Source organism: Microcaecilia unicolor, chromosome 7 (assembly GCF_901765095.1).
Source record: "Microcaecilia unicolor chromosome 7, aMicUni1.1, whole genome shotgun sequence".
Taxonomy (NCBI): Eukaryota; Metazoa; Chordata; class Amphibia; order Gymnophiona; family Siphonopidae; genus Microcaecilia; species Microcaecilia unicolor.
In genome coordinates, this window is record NC_044037.1 from 213172362 (window position 1) to 213190459 (window position 18098).

General features: G+C 43.5%; 1 protein-coding gene across 2 annotated transcripts in view; it reads left to right on the forward strand.

Annotated features, from left to right (window-relative positions):
- Positions 1 to 18098, forward strand: part of FRZB (frizzled related protein) — a 53478-nt gene that overhangs the window by 10470 nt on the left and 24910 nt on the right. For both annotated transcript variants that reach the window (XM_030209472.1, XM_030209473.1), the window contains one exon: positions 17667 to 17732. In XM_030209472.1, coding sequence (XP_030065332.1) covers positions 17667 to 17732 — 66 coding nt within the window. The remainder of the gene's footprint in view (positions 1 to 17666; positions 17733 to 18098) is intronic.

The window sequence follows — 18098 nt, forward strand, 5'->3', positions numbered from 1 at the left end:
AAAATGTAAAAGTTTATTAAAAGGCTAGTGTAAATTAGACTCGACACAGAGCTGTGTTTTGGCAACCCAATACCTGCTTAAGAAGTACATATATCACTTGACAACATGCATCATTTTACTCAGGACTGAAGAGGCAGTCCAGCAAGTGGAAAGAAGGTGGAGTTTAGGACCAGATACACAGGGCCTTCAAGTTCAAGTTATTTATTCTTGGTTTACCGCATCATACGTATATACCGTCTGAGCGGTTTACAATCAAATATGAAGATAGAAAAGAGCTACAAAAATAATAATAGGACAGCCTGAGGAGTAGGAGAACTTAGATAAGAAAGCATTGTGTTGCAACATCAACAGGCAGTCACAAACACACAGTCTACCAAGCCGTCGCAAAGGCAGAGCTCAAAAGAGCTCAAAATAAAGTCCGAGGACTCAATAGTATTTGGTGGGACTCAAGAAGGCCCGGACTCAAAAGCAGCCTTAAATCTGTCAGCAGCCTTAACCTTGAATTTATCAAGGTTGGTTTCTAAACGGAGTTGGAGTGGAAGAGAATTCCAGAGCTGGGGGCCAGTTACATCAAGAATCTTGGAAAGGATGGTAGTAAAGCAAACACACCTCAAGGAGAGCCCAAGTAACAGGTTATCAGTAGAAGAGTATAAGTCTCTTTGGGGCATGTACGGTGTCAGTAAATGAGCAAGATAAGGAGGCTGACCAGAGTAGAGCACCTTAAAAATCAGAAGAGCTAATTTATAGGTAATCCATTGAGAAATAGGGAGCCAGTACTCATTATAGAGGTAGGGTGTGACATGGTCATGCCTGCAAGAATTCATCAGGAGCCATACAGCCGAGCTTTGCACAAGTTACAAGCAATATTTATCTTGGGCCCTAGAGACTTGAAGCAGTGAGTTGCAGTAATGAAGAAAATACAAAGTGCAGAGGTGGTGAAAAGATGTCAAACTGGATAAATCACGCAGAGTTTAAAGTAACATGCTCGAACTACATTAGTGACGTGCACTGCAAAAGTCAGGGAACTGTTGAAGGTTACTCCCAGAATTTTGATGGCATCCACCACCGGTATGACGATCCCTGAGAGCAGGATTGGTGCAGGGTGGGGTGGTACGTATGTGCGACCAAATACAGGCAGCTTAGACTTGTCTGGATTGAGTTTCAGTTTGCTAGAGTGTAACCAGTCTGCTATGCTTGTTACCCTAATATCAAGATCAGCTATTCCAGAGGCAGTATTGGAAGGCAGTTTTGCTAATATCTGTGTGTTGTCAGCAGAAATGAATGGAATAAGATCAAGTGATTATACTAGTGTCAGAACTGGAGACAGATATATGCTAAGTAGGGTTAGGGTAAATATAAACCCTTGTGGAACCCCACAGCTGAGAGTATAGGGATCAGAAGTTTGGTTTTGCCATTGAACCATGTTTTTTCAATCATGGAAATAGGATGAAAACCAATCCAATACTGTATCAGGAAGACCAATAGAATGAAGTCGGGATAAGATTAGATTATAATCTACTGTATTATATGCGGCCAAAGGTTCTAAGCAGATGAGTATGACAGTGGTATCTGTATCCAAACTCTGCAAAATATGTGAAGTGAGTCCTAGGAGAGATGTTTCTGTACTGTGCAGTTTGCAGAAACCTATTTGATTAGGGTGAAGTATGTTATGTGCGTCTAAGAAATCCTCAAATTGGGTAAATACTATTCTTTCCATTGTTTTGGACAGGAATGGTAACTGAGCAATTGGGCGAAAGTTAGTATCAGCAGAGGGGCCTACTTTGGAATCCTTGATAGTTGGCTTGATGAAGGCTGCCTTCCAAACAACAGGGAAACAGCCAGTTGATAGAGAGGCAATGATCATAGCATGGACAAATGAAAGAAGCTGACTCTCAAAGCATCTGATGAGTCTTGATGGAAGAGGGCATTGAATACTAAAGTGCAGTAAAGTTTTACTGCATGTCAGATGCAAAAAGACAAAAAACAAAACAAACAAACACCCACACTGTCCGTCGGATTCTGTATAAGTCACCCAAATTTGGGCATGCAATTTTGGACATGGATCACAGATCCACGTGTAAACTGATTAGCCAATTAAGCAATAACAATTATAAGCATTGACAAGCACTTAATTGTCAGTAATTAGGTGCTACATGCGGATCTGCCCTCTGCCCTATTCTATAACATGTGTGCCTAAATTTCTTAGTACGCAACTCCAAAGGGGTATGGCCATAGGAGGGGCATGGGCGAGTCAGGGAGTTTTCCAGAAGTTAGGTGTGATGTTCTAGAATACCAGGATTTGCGCACCTAACTGCCATCAGTTGGATGCGAGCATTTATACCAGCCTTTGGCAGGCATAAATGTTTGTGCCCAAAGTTAGGTGCGAAATTCGTGCTAAGCTAGTATTCTGTAAAGGTCGTTCTGTGCACAGCACCCTTTACAGAATGCTAGCTTAGCGTGCATCATTTCAGTGCCTCACTTTCAGGCTGATTTTCGAAAGAGAAGGACATCCATCTTTCAACATAAATCGGAAGATGGACCGCCTTCTCCCAGAGATGTCCAAATTGGTATAATCGAAACCCGATTTTGGACGTCTCCAAATGCAGTCCGTCGCAAGGATGTCCAAATCTGAAGGGGACGTGTTGGAGGAGTAGCGAAGGTGGGACTTGGGCATGCCTAACACTTGGACGTCTTTGATTCATAATCGAAAAAAGCAAGGATGTCCCTGACAAACACGTGGACGTTTTCACCCAGAAGTGTTTTTATTACGAATAAGGCACAAAAAGGTGCCCAAAATGACCACATGACCACCGGAGAGAATCGGGGATGACCTCCTGTTACTCCCTCAGTGGTCACTAACCCCCTCCCACCCTCAAAAAACATCTTTAAAAATATGTCATGCCAGCCTCTATGCCAATCTCAGATCTCATACTCAGGTCCATGACAGCGCATGAAGGTCCCAGGAGCAGTCTTAGTGGGTACTGCAGTGCACTTCAGACAGGCGGACCCAGGCCCATACCCCCCCTACCTGTTACATATGTGGAGGAAACAGCGAGCTCTCCAAAACCCACCACAAATCCACTGTACCCATATATAGGTGCCCCCTTCACCCGTAAGGGATATGGTAGTGGTGTACAGTTGGGGGTAGTGGGTTTTGGGGGGACTCAGCACACAAGGTAAGGGAGCTATGTTCCTGGGAGCATTTTCTGAAGTCCACTGCAGTGCCCCCTAGGGTGCCCGGTTGGTGTCCTGGCATGCCAGGGGGACCAGTGCACTACAAATGCTGGCTCCTCCCACATCCAAATGGCTTGCATTTGGACGTTTTTGACATGGACGTCTTTGGTTTTGAAAATTGCCGAAAGTCAGAAATGTCCATGTCTAGGGACGTCCAAATTTTAGGATTTGGACTTCTCTGACGGTATTTTCGAAACAAAAGATGGACATCTATCTTTTTTTGAAAATACAGTTTTCCCCGCCCCTGGATTTGGACGTTTTGCAAGTTCGTCCAAATCGCAACTTGGACGTTTCTTTCGAAAATACCCCTCTTTGGATGCCATTTATTGAATCTACCCCAGAATTACCAGACAGAAAAGTTCTTGATCACACATTAGGGTGGCAAATCTATAAGTGGGCACCTACTTTTAGGCAGGCTGATGCTGTACAGTGAGAGTCTATTCTATAATGGCATCTGGGCACCAGATACTGTTATAGCATATGAGCATAACCCAGCATTGGCATGCCTTACATTTAAGCACCCCAGTGGCATAGCCAGACCCAGTATTTTGGAAGGACCCAGAGCTAACTTGGATAGGCCCTTCCACGACACATATGACATGGCACTCCACAGCTCCGACACCTGGAGATATAAAAAAAAACATATAGATTTTTTTCACCTACCCACATCAACATCTCTCCTCCTCCGCAGCGTCCCAGCATCTGCCTGCCCGTTGCTGAACCCCGTCCCTCCGTGGTGTACCTTACAGGCATCCTTAGTGTCTGCAGTGATTTAATTATTGCTGCCTGCACCGGCTGGGTCCTGACAGACAGGAAACGATGAAAGCGAGGGCAGGACCCGGCCGACGGAAGCCTGTAGAGCCGGCGCAGGCAGCAATAATTAAATCACTGCAGGTGACGGGGACACTTGCAAGGTACACCAGGGAGGGATGGGGTTCAGTGACAGGTGGGCAGGTGCTGGGATGCTGCAGAAGAGGAGAAATATTGATGTGGGGTGCCACCGCTGAGTGGGCCTGAGCCAAGTATGGGTAGGCCTGTGCCCGCCCAGGCCCACCCATAACTACGCCACTGAAGCACCCACAGTTACACCAAGCCATAGACCTGGTATAACTTCAGGTGCCTAAATGCGGCAAGGGCGCAGGTAACTTAGAATATTCTGTAAGTTCCGCGCATAACTGGGAGATCTGCTCATGCTTTGCCCACATATATGCCCCTTTGTGTTTGCACGCTGTAGCACTTAAGCACATAGGCTCCTTACACATGTTAAGTGCTACATTCACTGCACTTGCGCATGCAAAAAGGTGCATACCCATGAGCACTTAGGGGCTGATGCTCAAAAATCACCGTTCTACACACCGTTAAAAATCACGTGTGTGTAGATCCACGGTTGAAGTTATCAATTTCAAAATAGCAAGTGATGCTCAAAGGAAAGTGCATGCAAATGAACTACATGCTATTTCAGCAAACAGCTCAGTAAGTAGGGAAAGTGCCCAGCACATCCGTAGAACTTCACTCGATAAGCATCGATGCTATATGCATGCCCAAGAAAAAAAGCTACAATGTGTGTACTGTGGACACGCCTCCACAACATGTGTCGTGGACATGTCTTCACAACATGCTTCAGCCTTTTTTTGTAGTTTCATGACAACGTTTTTTACAGTTTCTTTTTTGTAGGGTTGCACAACAACTTTTACACCTCGGGGGATTCATTGTTTTAACTTGCATATATGAATGCTGAGTGTAGCTTTTTTTTTCCAGCTGCGGGTGCCGTGGACGTGCCTCCACAACGTGCTTCAGTCTTTTTTTTTTTTTTTTTTGGTTCCATGACAACTTTTTCACAGTGCTGTTATGTGTGGGACACACATGTGCAAATATGACAGCAGACTGCTCCATCGAGAAGTCACCATCATGCTATGACAGCTCCAGACCTTCTGGAAAATTTCACATGTTAAAGTTAGGCGCTCCTTTCCATGCATCACTCGGAAATTACGTATTGCTTGAAATGCTCATCTTAACACTAATCAGCTCGTTTAGTACTTTTGCATATAGTTATCATTTGGCTGCTACTGCGAACAGTAAGTTCGCTTCAGAAACCTTTGGTACATTACTCACTGAATAACGTGAAAGCTAAACTGGTTAGAACCAGTCTAAATTGGACGTTGCTAGCATGCTAAGCTTTGTGAATCAGCCCCCTAGTTATAGAATTGCTGTTTATGTGCAGCCACAGTTAACAACAGTGGGAGTGTGCAGTGTACTGCCATACACTAATTTCAATTCCCTGCCCATTTCCTATCCCATAATGGACTGTGTAGCTAGTTTGTGAATTAGCACGTGCTGTCATGTCAATTCAGTAATTGTTACTATGTGCATGTACTAACAGCGCATGCTAATGCAGCACTAAGGGGTACTCTATAAAATTCCTGCCTAAATGTTATTCTGTATATATGTACATATCTTGCATAGTATATGTTTGCAAAAGGGTGTGCACATGGGAGAAGCCTGGGCACAATGCGCACTTACCCCCAGATTTTATAAATGTTGCACATAATTAAATTGGCTAACAAGCCAATTAGTGCCAATAATTGGGTGCTAACAATCAATTATTTGCATTAATTGGCAACAATTTGGATTGATGCACACATCTTGCTCAGCACTATTCTATAAAGATCATTTGCAAATTTTATAGTGCGCAACTCAAAAGAGGGCATGGCCTTGGGAGAAGCATGGGCAGATCGGGGCATTCACTAAAAATACATGTAGTATTACTGAATCCCGGGAATCTGCACCTAAATTATGTACCAGAATCCTCATGCCTGAAGTTTGGTACAGAAATTGGCGCTATTCTATAAATGGTGCTCAACTTGGAGCATAGTTTATAGAATAGCGCTCCACGTGGATTTTTTAGGCACCATTTACTGAATTTAGTCCTTAACCCCCCAGTCTGTGTTGGGTCTGTGAGTGCTTTCTGGGAAATGTGGGACCACAGGGAGTGTGGCTCCAGTAACCTAGAAAACACGGGGGATAATTTGAGGGCGGCAGTTGTGACCCAGTTGTTGAGAAGATGGTGCTAGTGTAGTGCACAAGTGGCAGGTGCAGGCTGACCTGAACTGTGCTGAGGATACACCCTCTAAGTGGCTGTGGGGAACCACAGGTGAGTGGCTAGGATGCTAGGAAAGACGTTTCGTTACAGATGTTAGGAATAATTAGGAAAGAGATGGTAAATAAAACCGAGAATACTATAATGCCTCTATATCGCTCCATGGTGTGACCTCACCTTGGGTATTGCATTGTTCTGGCCGCTGTATCTCAAAAAAAGATATAGCAGAATTTGAAAAGGTTCAAAGAAGAGCAACCAAAATGAAAAGGGGATGGAACTCCTCTCATATAAGGAAAGACTAAAGAGGTTAGGGCTCTTCAGCTTGGAAAGGAGACAGCTGAGGGGAGATATGATTGAGGTCTACAAAATCATGAGTGGTGTAGAACCAGTAGAAGGGAATCGATTTTTTTACTTTTTCAAAAAGTACAAAGTTACATGGAAGTACTTTTAAAACAATAGGAGGAAATATTTTTTTTTCACTTTGTGAATAGTTAAGCTCTGGAATTCTTTGCTGGAGGATGTAGTAACAGCAGTTAGCGCATCTTGGTTTAAAAAAGGTTTGGACAAGTTCCTGGAGGAAAAGTCCATAGTCTGCTATTGAGATAGACATGGGGAAGCAACTGCTTGCTCTGGGATTGGTAGCATGGAGTTTTGCCATGATTTGGGTTTCTGCCAGGTATTTGTGACCTGGCTTGGCCACTGTTGGAAACAGGATACTGGGCTAGATGGACCATTGATCTGACCCAGTATGGCTACTCTTATATGTTCTTATGGATTCTATATATGGCGACTAAAGTTGTGCCCACAACATAATTGATTAGTGAGCCAATCAGCTCCAACAATTGGCTGCTAACAACAAATTATTGGTGTTAATTGACCTTAATTGGGAGTTACATGCATACTGTATTCTATAATGATGTGTGTGTAATTCTCTTAGCACATAATTTCAAGGGGGTGTGTTTAGGGGGTGTTTCAGTGGCATTCTATGACAGTGTTTCCCAAGTCTGGTTCTGGAGTACTCTTTGCCAGTCAGGTTTTCAGGATATCCACAATGAATTTGTATGTAAGAGATTTGTTTATAATGGAGGCAGTGTATGCAAATCAAGTTCATGCATATTCATTGTGGATATTCTGAAAACTTGACTTGCAAAGGGTACTCCTAGGACTGGACTTGGGAAACACTGTTCTATGATTTATGCATATTTTTTATAGAATACGCACGATCTTTGCCTAATTTGGCACAAGCATTTACACCTGGTTTCAGTAGGCATAAATGCAGGTGCCTTAAGTTAGGCGTAGATTAGGTGCTTAGGTGCTATTCGATAAAATATGGATACCGTTTATAGAATAGAGCTCGGCTCAGAATTTTTTCAATCAGACTATTTACTAAATCTAGTCCAAAATATGTACCTTATAGGATACTACACAGTGCACATGTAGCTTCGGCATACATGCAAGAATGTGTGTATATGGGTGGAGCACAGGTGGCATTCCTAGTTACATGTGTAATACAGAGAACTGTAAGCTATGCACATTCCTGCCACAGTTATGCTAGGTCTATGGCTGGTGTAATCTCGTGCACATAAATGTTAGGCATACCAAGAGAGCTGCCAAGGTGGGGGGGGGGGGGGGGGCGGAGGGGAGTTTCCCCAGGCCCAGCCTCCAAGAGAAGTCTGGTGCCAGGGTTGCTGTCTCTCTCTCCTGCTCCTGACGGGATCCGGATGATCATGTCCTGACAGGAGCAGGAGAAAGAAAACGCTGGCACCGGGCTCCCCTTAGAGACTGGGGAAGAGCAGACACAGGGCTTTGGGGCCTCTGGTTTGGCTGGTGGGGGTCCCCAGGCCCCAGTAGCAGAAGAAGCTTTCCTCCAGCACTGTTCTTCACTCCGCCACATTGTCTGCCCTGCGGGTGCTTTTCCCATAACGTCGTGCATGCTCGGTTTTGGTGAAATTGAGCATGCGCAATGTGAGGGGAAAAGCAGCCAGAGGATCTGGGCAGGCAAAGTGGCGGAGTGAAGAACAGCGCTGGAGGAAGGCTTCTTCTCCTGGTGGGGCCTGGGGACCCTCCCCTGCCAGCCAAGGTATGTGGAGTTGCGGCGGGGGGGGGGGGGGGGGGCCAGCAGCGGTGATCCTGGAGGGAGTGGAGGCAGCAGAGATCCTTGGGGGGGGGGGGGCAGCAGCGGCCCTGACCCAGGCCTAGCTCAGTCTCTAGGCAGCCCTGCATACCAATACTGGGTTACGCTAATATTCTGTAATGGAGTACAGATGGGCACCCAGATGCTCTTATAGAATAGGTTTCCACTGTGCAATAGTTCAAATTCAAGATCAGTTGCTAAACGTTAGGCCGCAAAACTGGGCTCCAAGCTAGTATTCTACAATGACAGAGTTGCGCACCAAATCTGTTATAGAACGCTAGTTATGTGGCAAACTTCAGTGCGACCACTTGTGCCGTGTCTATGGCTGGCATAAATGGTAGTGCCTAAATGCGGCAGTTGGGTGCATAAATGCAACTATGCTATAAGGTGCACACAAGAATAGTTGAAACACCCTTGACATGGACATGTCCCTTCCATATTAATGCCCCCTTTGTATTGCACATGAGAAAAGTTAGGCACGCTGTTAATAGAATAGGAGCATCTGTTACACGTGCAACTGCAAATTAGTGCCAATTAGTTGTTAATACCTTGGTCTTTATTGCCAATTATTTGCCAATTTAATGCCAATTAATTATGTTACATGTTTAGCATAGAATCCAAAAAACAGAAAAATGAAGGCAGATAAAGACCATATGGCCTATCCAGTCTGCCTATCTATGCAATCTACTATCTCTTCCTATGTACCTGTCCCAAATGTTCTTGAATCCAGATACAGTTTTCATCTCTACCACCTCCACTAGGGGATAGATCATGTTACTTCTGATCTATCCCCTTGTTCCAGAGCTTCCTTTCAATTGAAAAAGACTCACCTCCTGTGCATTTAAGCAGCAAAGATATTTAAACATCTCTATCATATCTCCCCCTCCCACTTTTCTTTCAAAGTATACATATTGAGATCTTGGAGTCTGTCCCCATATGCTTTAAGACAAAGGCCACTGAGCATTTTAGTAGCCACCCTCCGGACTGACTCCAACCTGTTTATATATTTTTGAAGGTGCGGTCTCCAGAACTGTATTTAATATTCTAAACCTCTCCTTATGCAACAAGCATTCTTCTAACTTTCGCTGTCGCCTTTTCTATCTGTTTGGCCACCTTAAGATCATCACATCTGATCACACCAAGTCCCGCTCTTTTTTCCTGCACAAAAGTTCTTCACCCCCTAAACTGTGCCATACCCTCGGGTTTTTGCAGCCGAAATATATGACCCTGCATTTTTTGGCATTAAATCTGAACTGCCAGATTCTGAACCATTGTTCAAGCTTTGCTAGATCTTTTCTCGTATCATCAGGGGTATCTACCCTATTGCTGATTTTGGTATCATCTGCAAAGAGGTAAACTTTGCCATATAGCCTTTCAAAACAGCACAGAGAGGATTCAAAGCACAAAGCACACCACAAAAACTACCAAGAGCCTTCAAAAACGGGACAAGTCTTTTTATTCCACAGTGTAAATCAATTACACAATCTTGTACATCAACGATCGGGTTCGGTAGTAAAAGCATTGCATGGTTTCCAGTTGTGATTTCTGGTTCTACTGACTTGAAATATCGAAGTGCAACTAGCCTGGCGTATGTATGGGACACCTGCCAGTGGTTGTTCAAGTTCCCGACCCTGGAGGATTTCACCATATTTGATGGATGAACTGGTCAATTGATATAACATACAGTTGGATGTAAGAATTACTTTGGGAAGGAGCAATCGTACTTCAGCACTGGATAAGTACATCTTTGATCAGGATTGGGTGTGGACACCATGTGTATGCTATCAATAGATCAGGTGTTTGCGGAGTAATTTTGAGTCAGGCAAATATGTTGTATTAGTTATGTTAGAGTGTTAAGGTTTTATAGTAGTAATTGGGTGGTTGTGATAAGTCCAGTGGGAATATCCTATTTGCTTTTTAACTCAAGTGGTTTGAATATTGAAAGTTTTTCAATATGAGCATAGTTGTTTGGATATAGACATATGTAATTGAATACAGCTATATTGCAATTTATTTACTCAGTTTATGTAAGAGCAATGAATATGCATGAGATCTATTTGTTTGCACTGCCTCCATTGTATGCAAATACATTTCCTACATATCTATTGGGGAAATCCTGAAAACCCAACCTGGTGACGGCCAAGGTTGGACACCCCCTGGCATGCGCACATGGTGCTAATTGGCATTAATTAAAAATTATGCATGTATATTTACGCGTCTGGATCCCCGCACACCTCAAAAAAGGGTGTGTGGCTACAGGAAGGGCATGGGCAGATCAGGGGCATTCCCACAATTTAGAAAGTAAGAATAACCATACTGGGTCAGAGCAGTGGTCCAGTATCCTGTTTCTAACAGTGGCCAATTCAGGCCACAAGTACCTGGCAGAAACCCAAATAGTGGCAACATTCCATGCTACTAATCCCAGGGCAAGCAGTGGCTTCCCCAAGTCTATCTCAATAGCAGACTATGGACTTTTCCTCCAGGAACTTGTCCAAACCTTTTTTAAACCCGGATACATGAACCGCTGATACCACTACCACATCCTCTGGCAAGCGCACTGTTGTAGAATAAGGGAATCTGTACCTAATTTAGGTGCAGAGATTTACACCAAGGTGGTCACACCTAAATATAGTCACAGTTCCCAGAGCTTAGTGCTATCCTATAAACAGCACCTAACTTTGAGCGCTATTTATAGAATAGCACTAAGCTGTTTTTTTGGTTCTGATCTTTAGGTGCCATTTACTGAATTTACTTCCATATGTCTTATCCAGTCTGCCCAACCATATCATCAACTATCCCTTCCTCAGAGATCCCATGTACGTTCTCAAGCTTTCTTCAATTCAGATAACAATGAAACCTTTCAACAAAACCAAATTACGGCATTAGTACCTCCTCCACTCTCCCCAAGAAAATACAGAGGAATATCTTGTAGAAAGAGCGGTTTCTTTTGAAGCAGATAAAATACATTCCAACCAGAAGAGCAGGAAGAGTCTGTGTAGTGGAATGTTGACATCTGAAATGTACACAAATTCCAGAGAAAGGGCAAAAGCTAAAAGACAACTTCCTTTACTCCTTTTAGTGTCAAGAGCTTTGATTCTTTACAAAATCTGTTTTAATTTGTTTGAAATCTAGGAGTAACAATGTTTTCCATTTTGCTCATCCATGTGCAAAACATTTTTGAATAGGTGTTTTATATAAAATAAAGAAGCTAGAAGAAAACCCATTTCCCAGCAGGAGAATAAATGTCTGTGGTGCTGTGCCAAGCTCCTGGCTTCCATCCCTAGCTCAGATTTCTGCACTTTTAGCCTATGGGGTTAAAGGCATTGTGAAGGCAGGAACCCCACAGAGGGTAGTTTTATAACTAGGTATGTAGCTAAAATTTAAGAAATATTGATCCCTTCTTACTAAGGCATGCTCATGTTTTTAGTGCGTACTAAAATTGGGTGTGTGCTAAACATTAGAGGCGCCAAGGCATTCCTATGGGAGTCTCTAACGTTTAGCATGCACTAAAAACCTGAGTGTGCCTTAGTAAAAGATCCCCTTAATCTTTTATCTGTGTGTTGGTTTTGTGAAATAGAATCCTCAGTAGTGCGTAAATGTTTTGCGCAAAGGTATACCTGCTCCAAGGCAGGCACAATTTCCTGCATGTACTATGTAAGAGCATTGTGTATTTTGTTCTGTTCCTGTTTTTTATATCCCACCTAAATCAACCTGGAATCAAAGTGGGTTGCATCCAGGAAAATAAAAACTAACATAATAACAAGCATATATGACTAATCTTCCATATATTTGTTAAATATGTTTTTAGCGCTTTCCTAAACACAGTGGCGTTCCTAGGGTGGCTGACACCTGGGGTGGATCGCCAATGCGCCCCCCCCCCGGGTGCAGTGTGACACCTCCTCCCGGTGAAAGGACACCCCCTCCCGGGTGCAGTGTGACCCCCCCACCCCTGGCGAAAGGACACCTCCCCCCCCTGGGCAAAAGGACGGACACCTCCCCCTGGCGAAAGAACACCCCCCGGGTGCATTTTTACCTGCTGGGGGGGGGGGGGTGCTGCACGCCTGTCGGCTTCGCTCGTTCCCTGCTCCCTCTGCCCCGGAACAGGAAGTAACCTGTTATGGGGCAGAGGGAGCAGGGAATGAGCATTGCCAACAGATGCGTGGCACCCCCCCCAGAGGCGTGCACCCAGGGCAGACCGCACCCACCGCCCCCTCCCCTTGGTACGCCACTGCCTAAACATCATCTCCAGTTTTGCCATGATTTGTAAATGTTGCTTGTTGAACTGTGGGGAGCTCTTGCTTCTATTGTATTATATTGAAATCCAATAAAAGATATTTAAAATAAATAATTAGGAAGTATCCATAATTGAACTGGAATAGAGTTCCAAATTTTACTAGATTGATAGTTAAACGAACTTTCATGAATGCATTTATAATGATCCTGAGATAGAGAAGGACTACCCAGACTTAGTAAAGATCCTAAATGAGAGGCAGAGCAAACAGTAGGAAAAGTAAGTCAGGGTCCCATTTACAGAGTGGCGGTAAGCCCAATGCGGTCTTACCGTTCACTCTTCCGGGACTACTGCTGGCCCAACGTGGCTGCCGGCGGTAGTCCCACCCCTAGCGCGCACCATTTCTGGGGGACAAAGACAACCCATGGAAATGGCTTGCATGGTGCTAACCTGGTGGTGATCGGGCATCGCCGCGCACTGCCTGGTTACTGCCGGGTTATCATGAGAGCCCTTATTACCACCTCAATGGTTGGCAGTAAGGGCTCCCCGCCGTATGGCCATGCTGTAACTGTTATCTCATCATGAGTCCATTTTTTTTGGCTTTTTCCGACTGCAGGAAATGCAGCATTCGGGAAAAACAGCCCCTGCTGCTAGCGCAGGGCCCTTTTTCCCCACAGCTTGGTAAAAGGACCCCTAACTGAGGGCAACAACTATTAATTATTTAAAAAACCCAGCATGCTACCTTAAATTCCATGCGAGCATCAATTGGCAGCCAGTGTAAGTCCCTCAATAACGGGGTCACATGGTCAAATGTTTTACAGCCAAAAATCGTTCTCGCAATCGTGTTCTGCCAAAGTTGAATTCTATTTCTAATCTTTAGCAATACCCACATACAAACATTACAATAGGCTACCTGAGACATCAACATGCCTGAACTAGCAGTCGGAAATGCTCTGGGTATAAATGGATTTTAAAGATCTTAATTGACGAAATGTAAAAAAAAAAATATTTTTTTTACAAAGGTTATTAATCTGATTTTCTATTGTTAATTGAGAATCCAAAATAACCCCTAATACCTTAGCTGATGTCGCATAATCAATTTGTTCACCCAATTTTAGCCTTAGGTATTTAGGAACCTCTGACAGGGTATCACTAAAATATAATAAACTAGTTTTTTAGGTATTAAATGTTAGTAAATTACTAGTTGTCCAAGCCTGAACTTTCTCAGTGCACCTTGCAGCTCTGCTTTTGTTCAGTCCAAACTATGCCTCTGGTACTACGTAGTTCATGATCTGTGCAAAAATACCTATGATGTTGTCAGCACATTGACTTTTACATGCATGTACATGTGCACAATCCTATATAATAATTCTCACCTCCAACATTCTATGCGTCTGCCTGCCTGTGTCCATAACTTTCTTCACAGATGGGCTCCGAAGCCCTAGCTGATGTCACTAGACCCATTATGATGTATCCTATATAATTCTCACCCCCAACGTTCTATGTGTCTGCCTGCCTGTGTCCGTAACTTTCTTCACAGATGGGCTCCGAAGCCCCAAGGGTTGGCGTCGGGAAGGGGGGCTCAAGAGGGTCGCGGCAGGGGGATCCAGGGGTCAGGAACTCCGAGGGGTGGTCGGCAAATCGGAGGAAGGGGGGTCTGCAAATTGGAGGCAGGGAGGTGGGGTCTGGAACTCGGAGAGAGGGAGGGGGGTCTGCAAATCGGAGGGAGGGAGGCAGGGAGGTGGGGTCTGGAACTCAGAGAGCGGGAGTGGGGAGGGTGGGAATGCACCACCTGTACAAAAACTAAAAAACAAAACAAAAAACGGGGACACGACCCTGCAACTCTGAGGGAGGGAGGGGGAACGACAACCCTGGAACACGGAGGAAGGGGGGACACTGGAACTGGGTGGGAGGGAGGGGCCCCAGGCACACACACTCTCTCTTACAGACACACTCGCAGCCAGTCTCACTCTCTCCGTCACACATACACACACACGCAGATTCACTCTCTCTCTCTCTCTCACACAGTCACTCTCACACACACTCTCTCAAACATACACACTCCGAGGAAAACCTTGCTAGCGCCTGTTTCAATTGTGTCAGAAACGGGCCTTTTTTACTAGTTTGATAATAAAGCACAGCAATTTGTTTGCCATATGCAATTTAGCAAGTGTAAGCATATGCTTTACACGTGGAAAATGCTTCCTAAAATGATTCCTATAACCCCTTAAAAGAGAGCACTAGGAATCCCAGCAGTAATGACACCTTGCACTTTGTAGCTGCAGAAGGTCTTTTTGGTGACTGCTGGCTGTTGTAGATAGGAGGTAAATTTTTTTGTATTTATTGTCTGCAAAGTTGGATTAAGTAAGCAAGATGGGAAGATCACAGAATGGCATTAAAATAGAGGGTAAACTCAGGAATTGCTTCATGTTGCCAAAATGTCAGGCCTTCAATTGCTCTGCTATAAGTGGAGTCCAGGAATAACTATATCCAAATATGTGGCTCTAGGCAGTGCAAGATAACTGTGATACAGAGTCTCAAGAGTATTGCACAACTTGATCCCTGATTCCAAAGCTGAGCCCACAACACAAAGCCCTGCCCCCTGCCAGAAAGTCCTACTCTCCATGATACTGGCACCTGAGCATGCTCATTTTTCAGTGCATAACTGCTGCAGACTGCCAAGGTGGAAAGAAGCGTTTTCCCGCCAGCTGAGATATTTTTTTGGTGGTGGTTTGGGGGGGGGGGGGGGAAGAACACTTGGTGCCCACCCACTTCTTGCCTAGGCCCACCCAAAATCTGTTGTCTGGCTACGCCCCTGGCTGGCTCTGCTTCTTTGGTGTGTCTTTGATGCTGTGTTGTTGATCGCCTCTGATCTGGCACCCTTCTATTACTGGGACATACTATTTCTGGGGGGGGGGGGGGGGTTACCTCATTTAAGGGCCTTTTTACTAAGCTGCGGTAAAAGGGGCCTTGCACTAGTGGCAGTTTTTGTTAAGGCCCTTTTTTCAAAGTGGGAAAAAAACGTCAAAAAAAGGAATGGCCATGTGGCCTTGCTGGAGGAGCAATTTCTGCCACCCATTGAAGTGGCGGTAAGGGCGCTCGCGCTAACCCGGTGGGAACCAGCCAGAACATGGTGCTGCCCAATAACCCCTGGATAACCCCCTACAGAAATAGTTCTGCTAGCACCAGAAATACTGCATGCTGGGGTGGAATTACCACCGGTGCCTGCGTTGGGCCAGCGGTAGTTCCGGAATGCCGCGCAGTAAGCTTGAGGTAGGCTTACTGCTGCTTTGTAAAAGGGCCCCTTAGTTCAATCTTATTAATGATCATCCAGTCAGAAACTACCATAAAGCAAAAGTTCATGTTCATTTTATTTGATATATCACCTGGACAAACAATTCAAGTGGTTTACAATAAAATAACATTTTGGGGAAGCTGGAAACAATTACTTTAATAACTACAAAACACTGACTTATAGATGAACACAAATAGAACAGACAACATAAGGTAAGGATATACCTTAGGAAAGAATTACAATTTCAACGTATGGTAAAGAAGGGGAAAATGAAAACCTCGGGCCACAGATTATCTAAGGGCATGGTCTGAGCACATTACTCAGAAGATACATCTGGGAGAAGATTAGAGTAGGCTAGTGGAGAATTGTATGCCATAAGATGGATTAAGTTCGAGGTGGTTTTATCTTCAGACAGTATATATCTTGCAGTGAGACCAGTGTCTGAATATCAACCACAAAGATAATTATGGTTTTATTATGGTTTACTTTCTTCTGCATTATTCTTTGTTATGTATCCTATACTGTTTATTGTAATCCACATTGAACTCAAACTTGTTTCGGATAATGTGGGATATAAATGTCTCAAATAAATAAATAAATAATCCAGCTTTATCCAAGGCGGATCAAAAAAGGAACATACATAATCATAAAAAAACAAATCAAGACACAAACAAAGTAACAAAAAACACTCCAGTCCTTTACAAATCTCAAGGTAGTTCATAAACCAGCCGAAGCAAATAATGCATTTGGCATCAAAGCGCCTAGTAAATGGGGTCAATACATATATTTTGTATTTAGTATCTATTTTTGCATTTGGTATCTATCTTAAAGCACAAATAGTGTCACGGAGAGTCCTCCATTTGTTTTTATGATTCTTGACTATTAATATACATTTATCTGTTTTGGCTGAAAACAATTAGACAATCCCACATCAGTATTGTTTTGTAATCTTCCTTCTGCTTTTCTCTAGGATCAGTTGTAAAACTTTGTGGTGCATGAAGAAACATTGCAAAGCTATTATGATTTCTTTAATAAATTCAGTCATTATCTTATTTATTAGGCTGCCAGCTTCTATCTCAGTTTCTTTGCATTTTGACCTGTGCGCCAGCTCCAGAAACTGAAAGGATTTATCAGCTTCATTCCCAAAAGGATTATACTGTATTATATATATAAAAAAAGAACCCACTGTTGTATTCATATTTCTTGGTTCTCATGGTTAACTTGGTATCTCAAGATTAAGTGGGTAATTCCTTTTGTTGTTTACATTTAAACGTTATCCAATGTTTTATAATGTTTTAAATGTTGCTTTGTATACTGTTTTGTTGTGCTTTTCAAATCAAATCTGTAAATAAATTACACTACTGAATAGACTTTTTGAAATTCCAGTTTATGCTCTTGCACAGGGAATAAAAAGCTGTCTGGGTATATAAGTGTTTATCCTTTTTTTAAAGTTCAAATAGTTGTATTAGGATTTATAAAGGATATAACAACAATGCAAAAAAGTCATTAATGCAATAAATTACATAGATTAACAAGTAAGAATGTCATTTTTGAAATGATGAAACAGTGCATCACCACTAGTTATAGACGGTTGGAGAAGGGTGGGATACCAGGAAAGGTTTAAAAGAAATTTGCTGTGCTGTGTCATTGTAAAACAAAGTTCTTTGCATTTCAGAACGCTGCAAGTGCAAACCAATAAGAGTTACTCAGAAGATTTATCTCCGAAATAATTATAACTATGGTAAGACCGTTCATATGACAATTATCTCCTACTACAAATATGTTTCATTATATCAATTTTCCTGTTTCATTTAGGGGCCCTTTTACTAAGCCGCGTAGGTGCCTATGCGTGCCTAATGCGTGCCAAATTGGAGTTCCTCCAGTGGACTGCTGTTTAATAACAGCTGTTTCCCAAATCCTAAATGTGCTTGGTAGCAGGTGCAACTTCCTGAAATGGGGAATAAACATTTATCAACTTGCCAGGCCCTTGTTCCACCCAAACCAAACCCAGACTACTCACTCCTTGCCAGTGGCAAGCACATGTGTATCCTGGCTTTGTAAAATGGGGACTTATACATTTATGCAAGATGAACACTTAAGTGCCGGT